The sequence below is a fragment of the Rutidosis leptorrhynchoides genome, chromosome 3, assembly GCF_046630445.1.
Source record: "Rutidosis leptorrhynchoides isolate AG116_Rl617_1_P2 chromosome 3, CSIRO_AGI_Rlap_v1, whole genome shotgun sequence".
In the NCBI taxonomy this organism is placed as follows: Eukaryota; Viridiplantae; Streptophyta; class Magnoliopsida; order Asterales; family Asteraceae; genus Rutidosis; species Rutidosis leptorrhynchoides.
The window spans coordinates 419,131,289-419,157,994 of record NC_092335.1 but is presented as its reverse complement, the minus strand read 5'-3'; the positions used below and the strand labels follow the sequence as shown (position 1 = coordinate 419,157,994).

Below are 26,706 nucleotides of genomic sequence, written 5' to 3'. Positions count from 1 at the left end.
TTAGTCTAAAGAAAAAGCACTTAAGGAATTCTACGGCAAAGCCTAAAAATATAGGAGTAAAAATAACTATAGCAAAAACTAAGTTTAAAATTAATTATGAGCTAAAAATACAAATATTACTCTACAACGATTAAAAAGGTACAAAATATAAAAATATACAAAAAGTTGTAAAAAGTACAATTTTTATAAAAAATATTATTTTTATATTATTTATTTAATAAAAACTACTAATTTTACAATTTTAATAAAACTAATTAAACAAAATACATATATAAAGTAAAAAGTAAAAATAAAACTAAAATTAATAATAATAATAATAATAATTAAGTTAAATAATAATAATAATAAATTAAAACTCCGTAATTAATGCAACTTTAGGGTTTTGTCCGTGTGTCAGAATACCTCCGCGAGTCGCGGCAAATAAAGAGGAAAACCCCGCGAGTCGCGGGGTTCAGAAAAACAGTTGACAGGTTTCACTTTTTACGCGTTTTTCTTTATTTATTTTTTTTTTTTTATTATTTTCTGTTTTCTGTTTTTAATTTAAATAAACGATTTTTAATAAAATTTATATTTTTATAAATTAAAATAAAGATAAAGAAACTTATAAAACTTAAATATTTAACAAAATCCTAAAAATACTAATATTTTTGTTTTTCTTTTTATATTTTTCAATAATTAAAACGTATTTTTACAAAAACGAATTTTAATAAAATTAAACTAAAAAATCTTTTTTTTTTTTTTATATTAGCGTTGCGCTTCCGGCTTTTAAGACTGCTTCCCCGGCAGCGGCGCCAAAAATACTTGATGTCGAACGAGGTGTATATAAAATAGTTTATAATTTTAGCAGAAAATACTATTAAATACGATACAATTTTACACAAGATATTTATTTATTTATAGAATGGATATACTTAAACCTTGCTACAACACTTATAGGCAGTGTACCTAATCGTACAGTAGTGTAGTTTTTAGTAAGTCCGGTTCGTTTCACAGGGAAATCTTTAAACAAAGCTCAACGCTATATTAGTTTAATTTTATAAAAATACAAATATATATATAAGTAATATTATTATTATAAAGGGGGGTTTTTACCGTTTAATGACCGGTTTGTCGATTTTAAAACTTTAGTCGCAGTTAAAACCTAATGTAAAATATAAAGTAAATACAAGACTTTAAATTAAAGCGTAAAGTAAATAACGATAATGAAATTGCGAATAATAAAAATGCGATAAAATTAAATTGCGATAATTAAAAGTACGATAATTAAAAGTGCGATTAAATAAAATAACAATAAATAAAAGTGCGATAATTAGAAGTGCAATTAAATATAAAATAAAGGAAATTAAATATGAAATAAAAGAATTATGCTTATTTAAACTTCCGTAATCATGATGTTTGACGTGTTGATTTTAGTTTTATGCCCATGGGTTAATTGTCCTTTGTCCTGGATTATTCAATATGTCCGTCTGGTTTTTGTCCATAACAGTCCATCAGTCATAAATATAAATTGCAAGTGTCCTTGTCAAATTATTATTATACCCGAAGATAAATATTCCAACTAATTGGGGATTCGAATTGTAACAAGGTTTTAATACTTTGTTTAATGAATACACCAGGTTATCGACTGCGTGTAAACCAAGGTTTTACTACTTTGTTAACAATTACACCAATTACCCTTGAATGTAATTTCACCCCTGTTTTAATTATTCTAGTGGCTATTAATCCATTCCCGTGTCCGGTTAAATGAACGATTATTCGTACATATAAATACCCCGCCCATCGTGTCCGATCGAGTGTATATGGTAAATTATAGGGACGCCCAATTGTAAATCTTTATATTAACATTAACAAACTTTCATTTAGTTAAACAAATATAAAGCCCATTAATAGCCCATAGCCTAGTTTCCACAAGTGTCGTTCTTTTGTCCAAACCCCAATTATGGTACAAAGCCCAATTACCCAATTTTAGTAATTAGCCCAACATCATGATTACTTCGTTTTAAACAAGCATAATAATAACTTAGCTACGAGACATTAATATAAAAAGGTTGAACATAACTTACAATGATTAAAAATAGCGTAGCGTTACACGGACAGAATTTCGACTTACACCCTTACAACATTCGCTAACATACCCTTATTATTAGAATTAAAATTAAAATATAAATTATAAATATAAATATATATTACTTCGTATGAATGAGAAGAAAAAATGATGATGATTTTGATCAGAATTCGGGTTGATTTATAGCCAGGAATGATTTTTGTGGCTCCGCGACTCGCGGCAAAAAGGCCTTCAAACTCCGCGAGTCGCGGAGAGGTATTTTCAGTTTACACCCTTGGAGTTTCCTGCTGCCGACGGTTTTAAATATATATATATAATATATTAATATAATTAATTATATATTATATTATATTTATATATATAGTTAACTTGTAATTTTTAGTCCGTTGCGTCGAGCGTTAAGAGTTGACTCTGGTCCCGGTTCCGGTTTTTCGAACGTCCTCGCGTACAATTTAATATCTTGTACTTTGCGTTTTGAATCTTGTACTCTTGTGATTTTGAGACGTTTCTTATCAATAATTGGAACCTTTTTGATTGTCTTTTGTTCTTTTGAGCTTTTTGGTCGTTTGCGTCTTCAAATCGTCGAATCTGTCTTTTGTCTTCACCTTTTATTATTTAAACGAATATCACTTGTAAATAGAACAATTGCAACTAAAAGCTTGTCTTTCTTGAGGAATAATGCTATGAAATATATGTTCGTTTTTAGCATTATCACCAGTTTTTAGGACTAGCTGGTTACTACAGAAGGTTCATCCAAGACTTTTCTAGAATAGCAAAACCCTTGACTGCATTAACGCATAAAGGGAAGAAATTTGAATGGAATGATGAACAAGAGAAAGCGTTTCAGTTATTGAAGAAAAAGCTAACTACGGCACCTATATTGTCATTGCCTGAAGGGAATGATGATTTTGTGATTTATTGTGATGCATCAAAGCAAGGTCTCGGTTGTGTATTAATGCAACGAACGAAGGTGATTGCTTATGCGTCTAGACAATTGAAGATTCACGAACAAAATTATACGATGCATGATTTGGAATTAGGCGCGGTTGTTTTTGCATTAAAGACTTGGAGGCACTACTTATATGGGGTCAAAAGTATTATATATACCGACCACAAAAGTCTTCAACACATATTTAATCAGAAAAAACTGAATATGAGGCAGCGTAGGTGGATTGAATTATTGAATGATTACGACTTTGAGATTCGTTACCACTCGGGGAAGGCAAATGTGGTAGCCGATGCCTTGAGCAGGAAGGACAGAGAACCCATTCGAGTAAAATCTATGAATATAATGATTCATAATAACATTACTACTCAAATAAAGGAGGCGCAACAAGGAGTTTTAAAAGAGGGAAATTTAAAGGATGAAATACCCAAAGGATCGGAGAAGCATCTTAATATTCGGGAAGACGGAACCCGGTATAGGGCTGAAAGGATTTGGGTACCAAAATTTGGAGATATGAGAGAAATGGTACTTAGAGAAGCTCATAAAACCAGATACTCAATACATCCTGGAACGGGGAAGATGTACAAGGATCTCAAGAAACATTTTTGGTGGCCGGGTATGAAAGCCGATGTTGCTAAATACGTAGGAGAATGTTTGACGTGTTCTAAGGTCAAAGCTGAGCATCAGAAACCATCAGGTCTACTTCAACAACCCGAAATCCCGGAATGGAAATGGGAAAACATTACCATGGATTTCATCACTAAATTGCCAAGGACTGCAAGTGGTTTTGATACTATTTGGGTAATAGTTGATCGTCTCACCAAATCAGCACACTTCTTGCCAATAAGAGAAGATGACAAGATGGAGAAGTTAGCACGACTGTATTTGAAGGAAGTCATCTCCAGACATGGAATACCAATCTCTATTATCTCTGATAGGGATGGCAGATTTATTTCAAGATTCTGGCAGACATTACAGCAAGCATTAGGAACTCGTCTAGACATGAGTACTGCCTATCATCCACAAACTGATGGGCAGAGCGAAAGGACGATACAAACGCTTGAAGACATGCTACGAGCATGTGTTATTGATTTCGGAAACAGTTGGGATCGACATCTACCGTTAGCAGAATTTTCCTACAACAACAGCTACCATTCAAGCATTGAGATGGCGTCGTTTGAAGCACTTTATGGTAGAAAGTGCAGGTCTCCGATTTGTTGGAGTGAAGTGGGGGATAGACAGATTACGGGTCCGGAGATTATACAAGAAACTACCGAGAAGATCATCCAAATTCAACAACGGTTGAAAACCGCCCAAAGTCGACAAAAGAGCTACGCTGACATTAAAAGAAAAGATATAGAATTTGAAATTGGAGAGATGGTCATGCTTAAAGTTGCACCTTGGAAAGGCGTTGTTCGATTTGGTAAACGAGGGAAATTAAATCCAAGGTATATTGGACCATTCAAGATTATTGATCGTGTCGGACCAGTAGCTTACCGACTAGAGTTACCTCAACAACTCGCGGCTGTACATAACACTTTCCACATCTCGAATTTAAAGAAATGTTTTGCCAAAGAAGATCTCACTATTCCGTTAGATGAAATCCAAATCAACGAAAAACTTCAATTCATCGAAGAACCCGTCGAAATAATGGATCGTGAGGTTAAAAGACTTAAGCAAAACAACATACCAATTGTTAAGGTTCGATGGAATGCTCGTAGAGGACCCGAGTTCACCTGGGAGCGTGAAGATCAGATGAAGAAGAAATACCCGCATCTATTTCCAGAAGATTCGTCAACACCTTCAACAGCTTAAAATTTCGGGACGAAATTTATTTAACGGGTAGGTACTGTAGTGACCCGAACTTTTCCATGTTTATATATATTAATTGAGATTGATATTTACATGATTAAATGTTTCCAACATGTTAAGCAATCAAACTTGTTAAGACTTGATTAATTGAAATATGTTTCATATAGACAATTGACCACCCAAGTTGACCGGTGATTCACGAACGTTAAAACTTGTAAAAACTATATGATGACATATATATGGATATATATATAGTTAACATGATACTATGATAAGTAAACATATCATTAAGTATATTAACAATGAACTACATATGTAAAAACAAGACTACTAACTTAATGATTTTTAAACGAGACATATATGTAACGATTATCGTTGTAAAGATATTTAATGTATATATATCATATTAAGAGATATTCATACATGATAATATCATGATAATATAATAATTTAAAATCTCATTTGATATTATAAACATTGGGTTAACAACATTTAACAAGATCGTTAACCTAAAGGTTTCAAAACAACACTTACATGTAACGACTAACGATGACTTAACGACTCAGTTAAAATGTATATACATGTAGTGTTTTAATATGTATTTATACACTTTTGAAAGACTTCAATACACTTATCAAAATACTTCTACTTAACAAAAATGCTTACAATTACATCCTCGTTCAGTTTCATCAACAATTCTACTCGTATGCACCCGTATTCGTACTCGTACAATACACAGCTTTTAGATGTATGTACTATTGGTATATACACTCCAATGATCAGCTCTTAGCAGCCCATGTGAGTCACCTAACACATGTGGGAACCATCATTTGGCAACTAGCATGAAATATCTCATAAAATTACAAAAATATGAGTAATCATTCATGACTTATTTACATGAAAACAAAATTACATATCCTTTATATCTAATCCATACACCAACGACCAAAAACACCTATAAACACTTTCATTCTTCAATTTTCTTCATCTAATTGATCTCTCTCAAGTTCTATCTTCAAGTTCTAAGTGTTCTTCATAAATTCCAAAAGTTCTAGTTTCATAAAATCAAGAATACTTTCAAGTTTGCTAGCTCACTTCCAATCTTGTAAGGTGATCATCCAACCTCAAGAAATCTTTGTTTCTTACAGTAGGTTATCATTCTAATACAAGGTAATAATCATATTCAAACTTTGGTTCAATTTTTATAACTATAACAATCTTATTTCAAGTGATGATCTTACTTGAACTTGTTTTCGTGTCATGATTCTGCTTCAAGAACTTCGAGCCATCCAAGGATCCATTGAAGCTAGATCCATTTTTCTCTTTTCCAGTAGGTTTATCCAAGGAACTTAAGGTTCGTGAATCAACCAGTGGCCAAGTCTTACTTCCCGACGAAGTAAAAATCTGTGAAAGTGAGTTATAGTCCCACTTTTAAAATCTAATATTTTTGGGATGAGAATACATGCAGGTTTTATAAATGATTTACAAAATAGACACAAGTACGTGAAACTACATTCTATGGTTGAATTATCGAAATCGAATATGCCCCTTTTTATTAAGTCTGGTAATCTAAGAATTAGGGAACAGACACCCTAATTGACGCGAATCCTAAAGATAGATCTATCGGGCCCAACAAGCCCCATCCAAAGTACCGGATGCTTTAGTACTTCGAAATTTATATCATATCCGAAGGGTGTCCCGGAATGATGGGGATATTCTTATATATGCATCTTGTTAATGTCGGTTACCAGGTGTTCACCATATGAATGATTTTTATCTCTATGTATGGGATGTGTATTGAAATATGAAATCTTGTGGTCTATTATTATGATTTGATATATATAGGTTAAACCTATAACTCACCAACAATTTTGTTGACGTTTTAAGCATGTTTATTCTCAGGTGACTATTAAGAGCTTCCGCTGTCGCATACTTAAATAAGGACGAGATTTGGAGTCCATGCTTGTATGATATTGTGTAAAAACTGCATTCAAGAAACTTATTTTGTTGTAACATATTTGTATTGTAAACCATTATGTAATGGTCGTGTGTAAACAGGATATTTTAGATTATCATTATTTGATAATCTACGTAAAGCTTTTTAAAACCTTTATCTATGAAATAAAGGTTATGGTTTATTTTAAAAATGAATGCAGTCTTTGAAAAACGTCTCATATAGAGGTCAAAACCTCGCAACGAAATCAATTAATATGGAACGTTGTTAATCAATAAGAACGGGACATTTCAATTGAGTTGATAGAGAAGGAGAAGATCAAATATTACAAGTTTTGTCTTAGAACAAATTAGACGATAGAAACTCCCTACAACAACGGTGACATCATATTGTAAAATCATAAGAATCAAAAGGTGACATCAAGAAAATAATGACCGTCAGGGGAAAATTATCACGTTTTTGTGTTATATCGTTTTTAAAAAATAGAAAAGAAAATATCGTTTTTAAAAAATAAAAAAATAAAACAATATATTACCAATTTTACTCTCCTGCTGTATAATAATCATAGGCGTGTTATTATTATTATAATTCGAAAATTAAGCTGAATTATTACTTCATTGTAACCTTTGCAATCATGGCTGTTAACAATGGCACCACATCCACCAACGGCGGAGAAGTAATTTTTTTCACTCTTTTGTAAAATTTTGCTAACAAAATATATAGGCATCTGAGTACCATTCCGTTCTGCTATTGAAACAGAACTTATAGCCTGTTTTGACACTTAGTGTTTCTCCTGCAATTAGTGCAATCAAGGTTGGCAAATCTTTTAATAACTTCTTAATTTCTTGAAAAGCTCCTTCGGCAAGCATCCAGGAAACATTTATAATGGAATCCAGCCAAAGATTCTACCTTCCAATCTATCTCCGGTAAAAGGTAGTTTTTTTTTGGAAACGCTTTATTTATATCTGTAAAATCTAGACACATTATCCAAGTATTAGCTAGTTTCCTTACCATTACCGAATTTGGTACCTATGTTTGGTATTTAACTTCTCGCAAGATTTTTGCACCTACCAAATTTCTGACTTCATCCCTGAGAAACTTGCTCCGTTTTGGAGCCATGCCTCTTCTCTTTTTGACAAACTGGTGGAATATTTAGGTTTAAATTTAGCTTATGTTCAACTATATTTCTTGGTACCCTAGTCATGTCAGGAACTTGCAATGCGAAGACATCCAAATTTTTTGCTAAAATATTATGGAGTTTTTTCCTTGATTTCTTTTGTTAATGTGCTTCCAATCATGATTTTATGTTCTGAGAATAATGGGTTTGGAGATATTGATCCATCACTATGTATTATTGGGGTAACAGTCGTTCGACTGATTTTAGCACATTCAATAGATCTTTTCCGTTCTGCGTATAAGGTTGCTATTCCAGCTGGTGTAAGGAATTTCATCATTCCGTGTACCGTTGATGTTACAGCTCCAAAAGTCATCATTGCAGACCATCCCAAAATAACATTGTATTGCGAATTTTCCTTAACCACAATAAATTCTATGTAGGTTGTTCTTTTGTATGGTACCTTTCCCAATACTATCTCCAAAGTTATACTTCCTTCTGACCACGACGGTTCGTTAGCAAAACTTGCCAACAGAACAAGCGTATCTCTCATTGTTTCCTTCACTCGCTCTGGTAATTGTACAAAACAATGTTCATACATAATGTCTGCCCCTGCTCTAGTGTCAGTGTAAATTCCTCCAACGATTCAAATTACAATTCTCGCTTCTATTACCACTGTGGCATCAGACTGAATTAGTATTAAATAGTGAAGGAAACACAATTAATTGCTGCTTCCATTCTCCTAAGGCTTCTGCCTTTCTGCATTGTCCGGCTTTCCATATTTGTATCATGTTCGCTTAAATAGGGACTATCTTCTGTTTGTTGTCTTCCTCGTTCGTCATGGTTGAGTGATTCTTTAGAATAGATGGCGCCATATGTTGGTACTATTTTTCGGCTAGCGGCTAATATATACCAATACAGAACTAGACCTGCTCAGTGTGGTGGGATATGTTGTTGATTGATGTTTGCCCTCGGGATAAATCCCTGCAGACCCGAATCACGGACGAGTACTTCGTGGAGTGGCCTTATCAATCTTCCGGGACGAAACTGTGAATTGGTCCGTCTAGCGTATTGTTGCTAAGCGGTTGAGTTCTAGAGTGAGAAAGTACTGTGTGAGAAAGAAATTGTGTTCTCTTGCACAAGTTACTGAATGATGTAATGTGGTGACCCACGGGGTCTATTGATAGTCACAGATCCTTCGTGATATTCGGATACACATGTCAGATGATGAGTGATTGATTTATGTGAATTTTGCTTGATCAGACTTGAGCTTGACGCTGATGTGACATGTATGCTTCTCACGTGCTTATTTTTAATGTTTTAGCATAGAAGCTACCTTCAGGGCTTACGCATAACGCTGAGCGGCCTGGTATGATCGGAAAATGCTGAACGACTATATAATTAAAAATGTCGTTGCTACTATTTTTGTGCGTTTCGAGTGTTTCTTTCGTATGAAAATGATGTTTTTATACGTGTAGCCCATAAGATACACCATTAATCTTTCTTCACACTAGGGTTTAACTTCCAATTTGGGGAAATTATTTCTGGAAACTTAATGACTCAAATGAGGCTTCCCGGCCTTTTTTTTTTATTGCCTTATCACGTTTTTCTCAATTTTACGTATTTAGTCCCTCAAGTTACAAAGTCATCAAAAATTGCTCTAACTTTATGTTCACTTGCGATAAGCAGTGTTTATGAAAAATTAAATCTAACAACTGCACAATAGCACAATATCCACATCAACCAACACGATCGTTATATATTCATATCATACAAAGCACTGACGAACCAATAGCTTAATTTAACTCATTTATTTGCAATAATACATTCTTGACAGATTTCTTACAAATGGTGAATTCTACTCATATCTAACAATTGGAAGTTTCTATTAATTCTTATTAATAATTATTTGGGGAAATTAAATCTTATTAATTAATTATTCTTATTAAATCTTATCAAAATTATAGTTTCTATTAAAATTCTATAATGATGATGTCATTATTAGGCTAATTCTTTTGTTAAAAAAAATTAAAAAATAAAAGAAAAAAATCTAAGCATGGTGGGTGATGTCATTAATCTAAATAATTTTGAATTAAAATTAAATCTTATTAATTAATTATTCTTATTAAATCTTATTAATAATTATTTTAATTATTAAAATTAAATAATTTTGAATTTTTTAATTAATTATTTTGAATTGAATACGAAAAGATATAAAAACTAGGCAAAAGGAAACCAATTCTAAATTTATATTTTAATTTACACTTTTAAAATAGAATAACAACCAATATTATCTCTTATGATTGGATGTGGATTGTTTAATATGCATTTTACATGTTTGATGAAATGTTCAGTTGACGAGTTTCTTAGTCGGACTCTGTGGTTCCACGGGTCATTAAACTAAATGACTTTAGCATTTACGTTCACTTAATACCTAAAACATATCACTAAACTGTTTCGTTTAAACAAACACGTGGTCCACGGGTCATTTCACTAGTGTGTGTGTGTGTGTGTGTGTGTGTGTGTGTATATATATATATATATATATATATATATATATATATATATATATATATATATTGATGTTTCCTCCTCACGAGTGACTTCCTGAATATGATCGGATGAGTAGTTAACGGCCTCGTCAGTGATTTTAATAACGCGTTAAAAAAATATTTGATAAATAGTTTCATATAAATTCATTATAGTAAAATCAACATATATTAAAAAGATGAACAGGTGAAAAGAACTTTATTCTTTAATAATTAATTAAAAAGGTGAACATGTGAAAATAGAAAAGCAAGAGCACTTACGTCGGAGAAAAAAAAACATGAAAAAAGGCGCACATTTCAAGAGAGGAAAAGTTTGAGGAGCAACTTTGTTTTGTTTTTTTTTTTTAAGCGTGTTAGAGCATGAAATGTCGTTCGGTGTTCATTTTCAGTGTCTTTTAGAGATACTTAAGGTGACTGAAGAGAAAAATGAGGTGTTGTTCGGTGTCCATTTCTAGTATCCGTTTAGGTTATTTTATGTAGTTTCTATTCTATAAATAAAAAAGAATACTTAAATAAATATAAAGAAATCATTACACTAATAAAAAAATTAAATATTACTTAAATTATAGCCAGGATTACATTTTCACTACGATTATATAAAATTAAACTACGATTACATTAAACTAAAACTACGATTAATTAAATTAAAACTACGATTAGTTATAGACTGCAACTCAATCAGTATAATATCAATCCGCACTACCATCACTCTCGTGCGAAATGTGGTCCCAAATATTCTTAGTATACAATTCGATATGTTTCGAGTGTATCATTGCTTTGCCGAGTATTTTGGCTCATTGATCATATCATCATTAAGCCACTCGAATTTCTCTGATTCTTTATCCCAATACGTAAACCAAGCTGCCTTTCAATTAACGTTTCGTCTTAAATCAAACAAAGTAGATAAATTAACGCCAGAAACAACAACATCCAACGTATGTTTGTTACAATGTTAGTAATGCCATGGTTTTGAAGTATGAATTGTATAAAGAAAGAGAGTGAAATATGAGAGGGAATATATGTTGAAATGTGAAATGGTAATGTTTATATATATATATAGGTGTAAAATAGTTACGTAAATAGGAAATAAATAAAAAAATGGTAAAATTCGTCCAACTCAACGTTCAAAAGCCGACGCTGGCTCACCGACAGTGGTAAGCAATGCCGGAGCAGTGTTGGGTTTCATTCCGTCCCCGCTTTCGATTTCCGAAAACGCTGGAGCATTTCTTAGAGACCCGTAGCTCTTATAATTCAAAAGTAAGCAATATTACTCATTTGTAACCTCTGCACTCAAAGCACAATATTCCGACAGCAATGGTAGATAGCAATGGCACCCCAACAACCAAAGGCGGCGAAGTAATCAGTCCTTCAACAAGGGAAAAAAGCAGACGATCACAAACCAAATTTCCCGCCATTTGTTTCATCATCTCCCGTTTCGACTATGTCGATGCAGCGATAATAACTCCGCCCCCATCGCTGCCCGGGAGGAAACCTTGAAACCGATCCAAGGGCACGGCCAAGTAAAACCCCCTCCCCTTTACCACCAAACGAGATGGGAAAGGTGCCATGGGTGGATATTCATGGCATGGATGAAATTGTGTTTTTTAATATGTAGCTAATGAGGGTCGAACTCATGACCTCCTCTAAAGGAGGCAGACCACCAACCACTGTACTACATCACAACTTCTTGTGATTAGGGCTGTTGAGTTGATAGAGAGGGAGAAGATCACATATTACAATTTTTGTCTCAGAACAAAACAGAGGATAGAAGAAAAACAGAGGATAGAAGCTCCCTACAACGGTGACGTCATATTGTAAAATCATAAGAATCAAAAGGTGACGTCAGGAAAATAATGACGGTCAGGGAATAATTATCACGTTTTTTGCGTTATATACTCGTAAATAGAAAACATTAAAAAATAAAATAGAAAAGAAATATCGTTTTTAAAAAATAAAAAAATAAAAAAATATAGTACTAACTTTACTCTCCTGCTGTGGAATAATTATAGGCGTGTTATTTATAAATAAAAAATTAAGCTGAAATATTACTCCTCTGTAACTTTCAGTGGCGGAGCCACGTTGTATACTGTGGGTGCAAATGACACCATCGAATTTTGCAATATATACTTATAAATTGCATAATTAAACATAAAAGTTAAGGTGCCTGAGTGGTTGGTAGAATTTTATTACCACATTTTTAGAAAAGGGTGCAAGTTCAATTCCTCATTTAAATCATCAGTTCGATTCTTTTGATAATGACATTTTTCCTTTTTACTCCCTTTCTTCTCATTCATGAGTTTACTTTAGTTTGTATTATTTCTAAAATAATACGGAGTATTAATAAATTGTTACATCGAAAACAGTTACTCCGTAGTATTTTTTTTATACAGCGGTTAGGAGTCACGGGCGGGGTCCGAACGCGATGTCGGAACCCACTTACCTAATCATTTCATTGGTTGAACTATTACAGTCATACCGCCTCAGGAGGAAACCCCCACGATGAAACCGTACGGGCATCTCGTATGGTAAAACCCCCTTCGGTGAGGTTCAAACGTAAGACGTTCGTAATCTTCGAGGCCCATGGAGTGGGCGTGTAACAACAAGTGAAAATTTTGAAGCCAATGAGAGTCGAACCCCTGAATCAAATTTTGCAACAAATTGACTCCTATTTATTGACACCATCGATCAAATTTTCTGGCTTCGCCTCTGGTAACTTTTGCAACCAAATCACAATATTTCCGGAAACAATGGCTGATAACAATGGCACCACAACCACCAACGGCGGCGAAGTAATCCATCCTTTAATAACTGAAACAGACGATAACAAACCGAACTTTTTACCATTTGTTTCATCGTACAACGACAAAATACGCCCCATTCTTGATGCTGTGGACAAACTCCGAAGTCTCAACGTAACCCAAGAAGGCATCCCACTACCCACCATCGTGGTCATCGGAGACCAGTCTTCGGGAAAGTCAAGTGTACTGGAGTCACTAGCTGGCATAAGTTTGCCACGTGGAGAGGGTCTTTGCACAAGGGTCCCACTTGTTATGAGGCTTCAGCACCATGATAAATCTGTACCAGAGTTTGTATTGCAGTATCAGAAAGAAACAGTTGAGATTGAGAAAGAAAGTGGGATATCGGAAGCTATTGATAACGCTACGGTTAAGATCGCAGGGAATAATAAAGGGATAGTCAACGTGCCGTTGACTTTGGTGGTGAAGAAGAAAGGTGTTCCTAATCTGACCATGGTTGATTTGCCTGGGATCACTAGAGTTGCTGTTGGTGATCAACCTGAAGATATTTACAAACAAATCTCAGGTAGTATATTTTATTATTAGAATTCTATTTTTTTCTTATATATCATGTTTTATGATTTATCATATCTACGACTTTGTTATTGAATGTTTCTGCTATAATATTGTTCAATATTTTACTGAATGTTTTGTGTATTTGATTGCTTGTGTGTGAATGAAATCTGTATACATGGCAGTAATTTGTATATTATGTTTCAATTAGCAGATGTTAAAGTATATATATATATATATATATATATACTTGTTGTTGATATGAACTGAATGTTTCAGGTATCATAATGGAACATATAGAGCCTGAAGAGAGTATAATACTGAATGTTCTTAATGCCAACAATGATTTCTCAACATGTGAATCAATAAGCATGTCCCAAAAAGTGGACAAGACTGGGCAGAGGACGCTAGCTGTTGTTACGAAATGTGACCAATCACCGGATGGCCTTTTTGAGAAAGTTACCACAAATGATGTCAACATTGGCCTTGGCTACTTTTGTGTACGAAACAGGATCAATGATGAGACTTATGAAGAAGCTCGAATTAAAGAACGAAAACTTTTTGAAAGTCACCCGATGTTGTCGAAGATCGACAAGTCCATTGTAGGCATTCCTGTTTTGGCTGATAGACTTGTGCAGATCCAATCGGTGATCATTTCGAAATGTTTGCCAAACATTGTTACGAAGGTTAACGATAAGCTGAGTGCATCGATTTTGGAGCTCAACAAATTACCCCGAAATCTTACAAGTGTTGCTGATGCGATGGTTGCATTTATGCAAATCGTTGGGTCCATGAAAGAAACTCTTCAGAAGATCTTTATCCGAGGCGAGTTTGATGATTATGAGAACGATAAGCAAATGCATTGTAACGCTCGGTTGGTCGAAATGCTTGACGAGTTTTCTAAAGAACTCCTATCGAGCGACAAATTTTCTGAAAATTTCCTGGTTGAGGAGTTGAAGGTTTTAGAGGAAGCGAATGGGATTCGGTTACCTCATTTTCTTCCTCACTCGGTGTTTCTCTGCTTGCTTCAGAGAAAAGTTAACGTCGTCTCTGATATGCCCGTTAACTTTGTGAACAAAGTGTGGGCCTATCTTGAAGCCATTTTTATGAAAGTCTTGCTTGATTGTTGTGCAAATTACCCACAATTGTTGCCTTCCATGAAGAAAGCTACTCAGAATATGATGGAAAAAATGAAAGCGAAATTTGTTGAAAGGGTTGTTGAAATGATCGAGATGGAAAAGGTTACGGATTACACGTGTGATCCCGATTACATTGCTTCTTATAACAAGTTAATGAGCTATCATGATAAGCTTGTGTACGCATTGAAACCACACATTACTCTCATGGAAGTGGAAGGTTATGAGAGTATCAATGTTAATCATCTTAGTGACGTTTCGGAGACTACAAGGGATCAAGCGTATGATCTGAAAATGAGGATGACAGCTTATTGGAAAATTGTTATGAAACGTATGGTCGATTGGTCAGCTCTTCAGCTGCAATTTTTTATACAAAAAGTTGTGAATAAAGAGATTGAGAGGGAATTGGTGAATGAGACGATGGTGAATGGTGGTGGTATAAAAAAGATGTTGGATGAACCGCCGTCTGTGGCTAAAAAGAGGGAGTGGCTTCAAAAAAGTATTAAGTTGCTTCAAGAATCCAAAGAAATTATCGAACAAGTCATGGATGGCATCCTTGCTGAGGCTGACTAGTTACCTTCGATATGGGATTTGAATCGTTTTAGTTGCATGTTAACTGTTTCAAGTATTACATGATGGTTGAATTAGGACTCTACTTTTCTAGTATGTCTTTTGGAGCTTTGGTTAAGTTCTACTATACATGTTTGTGTTAAACTGCAGTAGTACTTTCTGGTCAACTTAGGTAACTAATTATAAGTGTGTAATTTTTAGTTATGTATGCTATACCTTATTCTAGTACTCATATATGGTTTGATCAGTGATTATTAGGTCCTCTTACAGATTATGTTAACATTTCACAATTTCAAATTGCAAAAGTCCTCTTACAGATTATGTTAACATTTGAATACACAGTAAGAGTACCTCAGAGTGGTGACAAGGTGATGATGTTTCTAAATAAAAAGAAAGTGAGAATATTGATTATGAATCAAGAAACATGATTTAGACCGAAAATACAGTCTTTCCAAACCCATATTCACTTCAAACAACTTATATTTATTAAACAAATGGATCACTGCATGTTAGGTGGAATAGGGACCCTTTCAATTCAAGAAACCTCAAACATAAGTACATAACCGATGTCATTTTTATTGCTGATATAATCTGCGGTGTCTTATAAGTAGATATAACTAGGTTATGGCGAGTATATGTTTTTTTTATTTACGTAAAAGAAGAGAGCCCCAAATACAAAACATATTCAACTTAACAATTAAAAACTATAAGAAATGCTTTTTACCATACCAACATTCTAATGATCAACTGTGACAAGAATGCCATCCATGACTTGTTCAATGATTTCCTTCTATTGCTGAACACTAAAGAAATGCTTAACGTTAATCCTCTTATATACTTTTATCTTAATTTAATATACTTTTATAACTTGAACAATTATGTTACTTCTTTCATTCTCAAAAGTTTTTCATTGTAATTTTAAATCTAACTCAATGTTTAAGAAATAAAAACTTTACTGGCAATATGATGAAAATTTAATTTTACTCAGATGCATTATTTTATTGGGACTGACCCTTAATATTTTTTTAAACAAAAAAGGATGAGAATAGTATAATACGAGTAATTGATTACGGAATACAAAGTTATGGTATAACAAACTACGTCTGTTTGATTGTTATAATGGGCTGATTAATGAATTGGAAGGGCCTGATATCGGGTCGGGTCCTATTAATGTATCATCTTCTGTTTTAGATGGACCTGCTGGACCAGAGTTTGACATGTCCACGACCTTTACTGATGATGGGGTTTTAAATGATAGGCAAGGGGGTTTAGAGGCGATTTTGAAGAAATTCACAAAGACAAAAAATGTGATGAATGAGGCTGTTGATGCTAATTCTATCGGCGTCTGGGAGCCAAATGAGGATAATCTTACGTTTGCTATAAGATTTGATAGATTGAAAAAGGAGAAGAAAAAAATGAAAGACGAATTGTTGGCAAAACGTAAGGTATAATCGATCGAATTTACACCTTTACCCGTGTTGATTAGTTGTAGCGGCAGAAATTATTACGACTGCGAGGTCCCCTCGTGTGTGAAGGCTTTTGTAAGTCGTTGAACGTATTGAATAGAGATGTTCCAAGATGTTTACTTGACGAAGCCAATCTGAGGTAAAGAAAAAAAGCGAATGAGGCTTCCACATCAGATACTTGTAAGCTTAAAGATAACTTTGATGACTTGGATTACGAGAATGCAATTCAAAACTTGCTGATGAGGATTCAAGATGGTAAAGACAGCGGTTCATGAGTAAACGGGAATGGAAACATGTCCCATGGAGGCTTTCGCGGCATTTGATGAAATGATGACATGTTTGGCCAGAGAGAGCGAACCGGGTGATGGATCTGCCAATGTGTTATCTTACAAGATAGAGAATCGGTCTGGGAAGAATAGTTTAAATGAGATGGTTAACGGGAGGTTGAAAAGGGCGGGATCTAGAGGTTGATTTCTCTTAGATCGTTTGGTTAGTTTATGTCTTTTTCGGGTAGTATTCGTGTGATAACCCGGGAATTTCTGACCAAATTTAAACTTAATCTTATATGATTTCGACACGATAAGCAAAGTCTATTAAACTGAGTCTCATAATGTTTGAACTATTTCCATGAATGCATTTAACTTTGACCATCTCCGATGATTCACGAACCATTGCTTGTAAATATGTGGATATATATAAATATGTGCATATATAAATATGTGTATAATATATATAATAACATGAACATTAATAAACTAGCATATACATTTAATTGTTGGAAATAAATATGTAAAATAATATGTGATGTAATAAAAACTAATATTATATATAGATATATGTATTTATATATATAAATTTTAATTGTAAATATATAAAGCTTTATTAAATATATTTGTTTAAGAATATATAATATATTTATTTTAGTAATTAAACTTACTATTTTAAAACTGTTTGTATATAGAAAGAGATTATATTAAAAATAAATGATTTCGAGCTTAGTCAGTAAACTTCAGTAACACTCGGTTGACGTTTTGTTAGTTTTAATATAGATACAGTACATGTTTATGAAGGATTGAAATAAAAGTTGGACTGTAAATTGATTACAAAGATTTTAGATTTGTTAAATATATTTTTATCTTTTTAAGTTTAAAAATTAGTACTCCGTACATATTATTTGGAACAGAAAATAAATAATTGTAGAACCTTTTTGATCAGGTTTCAAACAGTTAATGAGTGAAATATTTAAATATAGTTAATCTAAAAATTTAGGATTTTTAGGAACATTTTTATACATTAACTGTTTAGCAATGGACACAATATAATATCCGTGTAAAACCGTCGGTAGAGTGATTCCAAATATGAGGCTGCTAGACTGTTTAATTGTTGAAACCATAACACATGTTACTGTGTCCCTTTTCAATGATTTAACTAAAGGATACTGTGTATTAGTATTGTATTATTAAATTCTATGTCATAATTATATAGATATACATTCACTCATATGACAGACTAAAATCACATCCAAAAATTGTTACACGTTCCATTCCTTTCTCTCCTATTCGACCCTACTCAAAACCCCCATCAAAAGATTACACCTGCTAACATTTGTGCATTCCAAACTGCCATCTTCTTCTTCAAATATTACAACCATCACCTTCACACTAAAACCCACCATAAACCAAACATAAGACTATGAAAATGATTATTTTTTATGTTTTTGTTTCGGTTACAATCCAAACCCACCACCTTCACGTTGAAACTAAGAATCGTTTTCTGTTTTCTTTAATCCATCGACAACCATTACCATCCTAACTCCACCGCTGCTACTGTTTCAAGCTCACCACCACCTCGCCTCCGTCATCCTACAACCACCCAACCACCGCCACAGATTGCAGCTTTGCTGCTGCTACTGCCTATTCATTTTTTTTTGTTGTTGTTCACCTTTGTGAAAACCAAATCGCCACCCTTGCTACAACCTACCTCACCACCTATATGAGAACCGATCACCCCTTTCATCCTATTTTCTTTATCGTGAAGCCATCACCATCGTTGAACCGGTAATCATCACCTCACTCTCTCTACCTCACCATCTCTCCCTTTCTTCCATTTTCTCTCGCATTATATATATATATATATATATATATATATATATATATATATATATATATATATATATATATATATATTTGTTTACTGTCGTTATTTCTGCTACTGCAGCTACTGCTGCGAATTTTTTTTTTCCTTCCATTATACAAATGTTTTTACGTTGTTATTGTTTCTTCGTGACTAGACAACACACACACACCGAGCTCTTATATTTTTTTCTTCTTTTTCGAAAACATATATAATGATGAAGACGATGGACTGTGATATATTATGATGGTGGTGTAACGAGTTTGAATTGATGATGGTGAGGTTACAAATTAAGAATGATGATACGTATGATATTAATGAAGATGAAGCTTGAAGTTGGGATTGATAAACAATTTCATATAGGATAAATAATTAATAGCACGAGTGAATTCAGATAAAAATGGACGGTTCAGTGGTTATTGTTGCGGGTCTTTAACTGAGAGGTCTCGAGTTCGATTCCCGGTTGTGACATTTTTTTTTTTTTAAAAAAAGAGGAGGAGGAAACAATGTATAAAAGGTTAAATAAATTTCGGTGGTGAACTAAAACAGAAATAATATAACAGAGGGATGGTTTCTGTGGTTGATTGGTTAGCGAGAGGTCTCGAGTTCGAATCTAGACGTCTACATTTTTTTTTACAATAGAAGACTGTTGAAAGATTGGGCCGAGTCCTTATTGGGCTATTCGAATTAAAGGGGTTATAAGGTTCTAGTTACAATATATAATCGAAAAGTAACAAATGGAGCATTGGTTTGATGTGTTGTGTGTTGAGCGAGAGGTCACGGGTTCGAGTCCGGGCAGTGGCCTTTAATTTTTAAGAGCTCCTTTCTTCAAAGGTTGTACACTTTTAATTTTAATTTTTATTATTATTATTATTATTATTATTATTATTATTATTATTATTATTATTATTATTATTATTATTATTATTATTATTAGTAAATCAATATTTTCAAAACCATCATACTAACAAATAAATATTTTGTACACTTAATATATGTATTACATAAGTATACTAATATTATACATAAAATTATGTTTTAACTAATACAATATTATAACGTTAATTGAATTATATATCCAATAAGTATTATAACATATTATAAGTATTAATAAAATATATATACGAATATGAATCTTAATACATAACAAAGTAAATATAAAGTTGTTCAATTTCAACTATGTGTGTTAATATATATATATATCAATGATATAGGTTCGTGAATCCGAGGCCAACCCTGCATTTGTTCAATATCGTAAAATGTATTTTTACTACAAAATACAGTATGGTGAGTTTCATTTGCTCCCTTTTACTCTTTACATTTTTGGGACTGAGAATACATGCGCTGTTTTTACAACTGCTTTATTAAATGCTTTTTAAATATATTTTGAACTGCGAATACATGCAAATGCTTTATTAACTGTTTTACAATATTTATATGCGTGAGTTTCATTTACCTTTTTACCCTTTATATTTTTGGGCTGAGAATACATGCGCAACTTTTATAACTGTTTTACGAAATAGACACAAGTAATCGAAATTACGTTCTATGGTTGAATGATCGAAACTGAATATGCCCCTTTTTATTAAGTCTGGTAATCTAAGAATTAGGGAACAGACACCCTAATTGACGCGAACTCTAAAGATAGATCTATCGGGCCCAACAAGCCCCATCCAAAGTACCGGATGCTTTAGTACTTCGAAATTTATATCATGTCCGAAGGAGGATCCCGGAATGATGGGGATATTCTTATATGCATATTGTGAATGTCGGTTACCAGGTGTTCAATTCATATAAATGATATTTTTGTCTCTATGCATGGGACGTATGATTATGAGAAATGGAAGTATGAAATCTTGTGGTCTATTAAAATTATGAAATGATTCTTTATGATAAACTAATGAACTCACCAACCTTTTGGTTGACACTTTAAAGCATGTTTATTCTCAGGTACGAAAGAAATCTTCCGCTGTGCATTTGCTCATATTAGAGATATTACTTGGAGTCATTCATGACATATTTCAAAAGATGTTGCATTCGAGTCGTTGAGTTCATCAAGATTATTATTAAGTCAATTATATTTGGATATATTATGAAATGCTTTACATGCCTGTCAACTGTCGATGTAACGAAAGTTTGTCTTTTAAAAACGAATGCAATGTTTGTAAAATTTATCATATAGAGGTCAATTACCTCGCGATGTAATCAACTGTTGTGAATCGTTTGTAATCGATATGGACTTCGTCCGGTTGGATTAGGACGGGTCTCTACAGTTGGTATCAGAGCGGTGGTCTTAGCGAACCAGGTCTGCATTAGTGTGTATAACTGATAAGTCGTTAGGATGCATTAGTGATTCTGGACTTCGACCGTGTCTGCATGTCAAAAGTTTTGCTTATCGTTTCTAGTCGGAAATCATCTGCTTATCATCCTTAGGAAATTACCTGCTTATCATTCTTAGTCTAGACACGTTTTACTGCATTGACTGCATGATTAGTGTATAGACAAAAATTCATATCTTAGCGTATCTGATAATTCATATCTTAGCGTATCTGTTACTGTAGACCTTGCCTGACAGCTTCCGTAGATTTCTCCGTAACTTATGGGATTTTAGTATTATATATGCATATGTAAATTATGTATTGCAGGGTACTAATCTACATCCTATAATCTATTTCTTATCAAAAATACTTCATTTAATCGTACGAGATGAATCCCTCAATCAGTTCGAGTCCCTCAGATTTCGATAGCTATTCCAATAGTTATTCCGACAGCTATTCCGATATGAATTTCCACTCGAGCTCCGAAAGCAGTATAACCGGAATGAATCAACCAACTAGTCATCTTCAATTCTGGATGAATTGGGAATGGGTTCATAGTCTACTTAATCATTGAAGACAAGAAGAAGTGATCCCTTTCATCCACCATATTGTCCTCTGGGAGAAAAATCTGAAGCATTCACCGGCGAACCAATCCGAAACACCATTTTCACTCTCATTTCCTGAATATCTCGCCACGATTATATTCTATCTAAAATTCTAAACCTTATTCATCCGCTTGTTTCAACCGTCAATCATCCCGGAGTAATCGAAGAAGCCAACGAGCTTCGCGCCTGAGTTGTAGCTTTGGAAAATATGGTGCAAAACGTACCAGCTTCAGCAATATCACCGGCATCAACAGTACCATCACCACTATCAACAACAACATCCGCATCTCATGCCTCAACATCTCATTCTGCACCTCGAGTATAATTATCGTTCCACGAATCATTCTACATCATTTATCTTCGTTCGACATGACGATTATGTAAACTCTAATGTTTAAGAGATTATGTATCATAGTTCTAATCGTAAATCTGATGAGTTTAATATCATATTGACTCATTAAATCCATAATTACATCTGAAGAAAATATATATATATAAATATATTTTCATAAAGATTGTAATTAAAAATTCTCTTGTACAAACTGTTAATGGTGAAAATATTTTAACGGGTAGGTAATACCCGAGGACTATTTAAATTTCACATTAATAAGTTACATTGTACGTTCTTCGAATCTGTTTCAACAGTCATATACTATCCTACTTACATCCACCGATATACAAATCCGTTCACCACCGAATAACCAAATTCATCCAAATACATATTTGGATTTTGACCTATCAGAATCCAACAAGTGGCATAATGAAGAAATAATGGACACAATAAAAATTGATTAGAAACAGATTAATTAACAATATGAAATTCCATTAAGAATCCACGCTGACAAAATCCTAGCTAACTGTTCCTAGCTAACTGTTAATTCCGTATTACCATATAATTATCGCAATTTATTTATCGCAGTTTATTTATCGCAATTTACATTCTCGCAATTTTATTTATCGTCATTTAATTTCTGTTATTTACTTTACGCACTTTATTTATAGTCATTTAATTTCTGTTATTTATTTTACGCACTTTAAATATCGGGACATGTATACAAGGTTTTAACATATCATATCGACGCATCTATATATATTATTTGGAATCACCATAGACACTCTATATGCAGTAATGATCGAGTTCTCTATACAGGGTTGAGGTTGATTCTCAAATAATATATATACTTTGAGTTGTGATCGAGTCTGAGACATGTACACGAGTCACGATATTTATTAATCAATTCGAATATTATATATTAAATTATATATGAATTACTGGACTGTTACTGTGGAATAACAACTGTGGACTACCAACACTGGACAATTAAAATGAATTAAAATATTGATTATAACATATGAAACTAAAACAATTCTTCAAGTTTGCCACTTGATTTCATCTTAAACATCAATTGTATCTTCACGATTACATTCTGCGTTCAAACCTTTCATGATTCTTGAAAACACCTCAATCGAGAATATGAACCAATCGCACTTCATTTACGGGAGAAAAGATTTATGCATATAGTTATGCACCTGAAAACACTCGGAACCTGAGTAAACGTCTAACACGTAGCTATGCTAATTCCTTTAGCGTTGTTATTACCCAAAATAACTTTGCATTCCCTTTCCAAATTAGCAAATTTTGTCACAGCTTCAACGAGCCAACTTTGACTTTTCATTCAAAACAACCTTATTATACCTTCGATATATACGCGTGCTCTTTTATTGTTACCGAGGAACCTTTTATATTCCACCATATTACCGTCAGCGTTTAATCATCTAAAAACGCAAATTTCTTTAAATCACCTCGGATCGATAACCAATGATTCAGATATGGTAGCAGTAAATGTAGAGGAATTGGCAATCAGTACTTTAAAAACTCACAACAGTAACATTTATCTCTTAGAATAATGATCTTCCATTCTGAAATTTTGAAAAGCACCAAGCCTACGAATTAATACATTGAACTCTGAAAATGCTGAATGAAGCAGCAGAAACTGTAGATAATCGTAAACGACCTTAATCGTCGAAAGTTTAATGATAAATAATGGAGTATTGAAAACACTCAATAGAAAATTTAGTACTGAAAAGCGGATTATGCAAAACTATGAAGGAAGCAGTGGACAAATCACAAAGAATAAGTTTGACTTCAAAGAATCCAAATGATTCAATGCCTGCTGAAATCTTTAGCAAATACCTTGCTTCTGACTCCAAACTCTTGCGGACAAATTTTCTTCACCATCCTTCGATATTAGAAATTCCAAGATATCATCGTATCTTTCATTATAAATATCCTCCATATTTCTGAAGATATTTCATAACTAGTCTTATCTGAAATCATTAAACTCATTGTGCCATCAGTGTTACATCATATAGAAACTGTTAGTTTCTATATTATGTAAACTTTCGAGCTTAAAATATGAATATTATTGAAGTAATGTTGGGAACTGATGCATAAGTTAGTATAATATAATGACACTTGATCAACGTGATTATATTACAGTAAGTCATGCTGAGTTTCTAAATGGGACATGATGATTCACAGATTATAACGTCATCATGTGCCATGTTACACGACTCTTACATTTTATCTGATATATAAACATATCAAGAACATATTTTCTTGATAGTTCTATCTTTCCCGGATATTCTGGTAATTTGACGAATCAAGATCGTGCTATTACCATTTCTTTCTTAGAATATTAACTATGTCCATTTCGAAATTCATATCTATGAATTTTGGACTGTTGCTCGCTTTACTAGAGGTCGAGAGGATAATAAAAAGGCAAAGAGGTCCAAAATATAAGAGAGAATATAAAACCCAATGACAACACCGAAATTACAAACCGTGGATATCAGTAGGTATGGCAATATAAAGACACGGGAGGATTATAAATATAATAATCCTTAGAGCATAATAGAAATAAACTGATTCTTCAGGTGGGAGTTGGAAAAGAAGAACGATCATTACGATAGTTAGAATAAGAACAAGGATCAGAACAGGGTTAAGCATTTTCATAAATCTTTTGAATTTGGGAATTGAGTATAGAAGTGGTGAAAACTAATGGAATGAAAAAGGTAAATTTATAATGGAAAAATCAGACGTAGTAATCGAGGCAGATCATCGTATTTAATTATAGAGATCTTAATTTTCTTACTCGCCGAAGAATCAAATCTTTTAGATTTCGAAGATTTTCTTTAAATCCCTTGAATTCCGGAATTCAACCAAGACAACGTCAAAAGATTAGACACACCTTATTTTCTAAATTCAACCGTGACTACGTCAAAAGTTAAATCTATATCTCAATCTTTTGTGATAGCTTCACGCGTACGCTTCGGATAATCGAATTGTTTTATCTACATTAGCCATTGATGATAAAACTCTATTTATCAACTCATATTCGTCATGAAAACATTTTTATTGTTAGCCATGGCCACCTCACTCAAATTTCGGGACGAAATTTCTTTAACGGGTAGGTACTGTGATAACCCGGGAATTTCTGACCAAATTTAAACTTAATCTTATATGATTTCGACACGATAAGCAAAGTCTATTAAACTGAGTCTCATAATGTTTGAACTATTTCCATGAATGCATTTAACTTTGACCATCTCTGATGATTCACGAACCATTGCTTGTAAATATGTGGATATATATAAATATGTGCATATATAAATATATGTATAATATATATAATAACATGAACATTAATAAACTAGCATATACATTTAATTGTTGGAAATAAATATGTAAAATAATATGTGATGTAATAAAAACTAATATTATATATAGATATATGTATTTATATATATAAATTTTAATTGTAAATATATAAAGCTTTATTAAATATATTTGTTTAAGAATATATAATATATTTATTTTAGTAATTAAACTTACTATTTTAAAACTGTTTGTATATAGAAAGAGATTATATTAAAAATAAATGATTTCGAGCTTAGTCAGTAAACTTCAGTAACACTCGGTTGACGTTTTGTTAGTTTTAATATAGATACAGTACATGTTTATGAAGGATTGAAATAAAAGTTGGACTGTAAATTGATTACAAAGATTTTAGATTTGTTAAATATATTTTTATCTTTTTAAGTTTAAAAATTAGTACTCCGTACATATTATTTGGAACAGAAAATAAATAATTGTAGAACCTTTTTGATCAGGTTTCAAACAGTTAATGAGTGAAATATTTAAATATAGTTAATCTAAAAATTTAGGATTTTTAGGAACATTTTTATACATTAACTGTTTAGCAATGGACACAATATAATATCCGTGTAAAACCGTCGGTAGAGTGATTCCAAATATGAGGCTGCTAGACTGTTTAATTGTTGAAACCATAACACATGTTACTGTGTCCCTTTTCAATGATTTAACTAAAGGATACTGTGTATTAGTATTATATTATTAAATTCTATGTCATAATTATATAGATATACATTCACTCATATGACAGACTAAAATCACATCCAAAAATTGTTACACATTCCATTCCTTTCTCTCCTATTCGACCCTACTCAAAACCCCCATCAAAAGATTACACCTGCTAACATTTGTGCATTCCAAACTGCCATCTTCTTCTTCAAATATTACAACCATCACCTTCACACTAAAACCCACCATAAACCAAACATAAGACTATGAAAATGATTATTTTTTATGTTTTTGTTTCGGTTACAATCCAAACCCACCACCTTCACGTTGAAACTAAGAATCGTTT

The 26,706-nt window shown here is 33.0% G+C and overlaps 1 protein-coding gene across 1 annotated transcript; it reads left to right on the top strand.

Moving 5' to 3' along the window:
- The first annotated feature begins 13,167 nt into the window (after positions 1 to 13,167).
- LOC139897804 (dynamin-related protein 4C-like) lies at positions 13,168 to 15,616 on the top strand. The gene is made up of 2 exons (XM_071880504.1): positions 13,168 to 13,761; positions 14,028 to 15,616. The coding sequence occupies exons 1-2, from the start codon at positions 13,188 to 13,190 to the stop codon at positions 15,455 to 15,457; spliced, it is 2,004 nt and encodes a 667-aa protein (XP_071736605.1). The 5' UTR covers positions 13,168 to 13,187; the 3' UTR covers positions 15,458 to 15,616.
- The last annotated feature ends 11,090 nt before the right edge of the window (positions 15,617 to 26,706 follow it).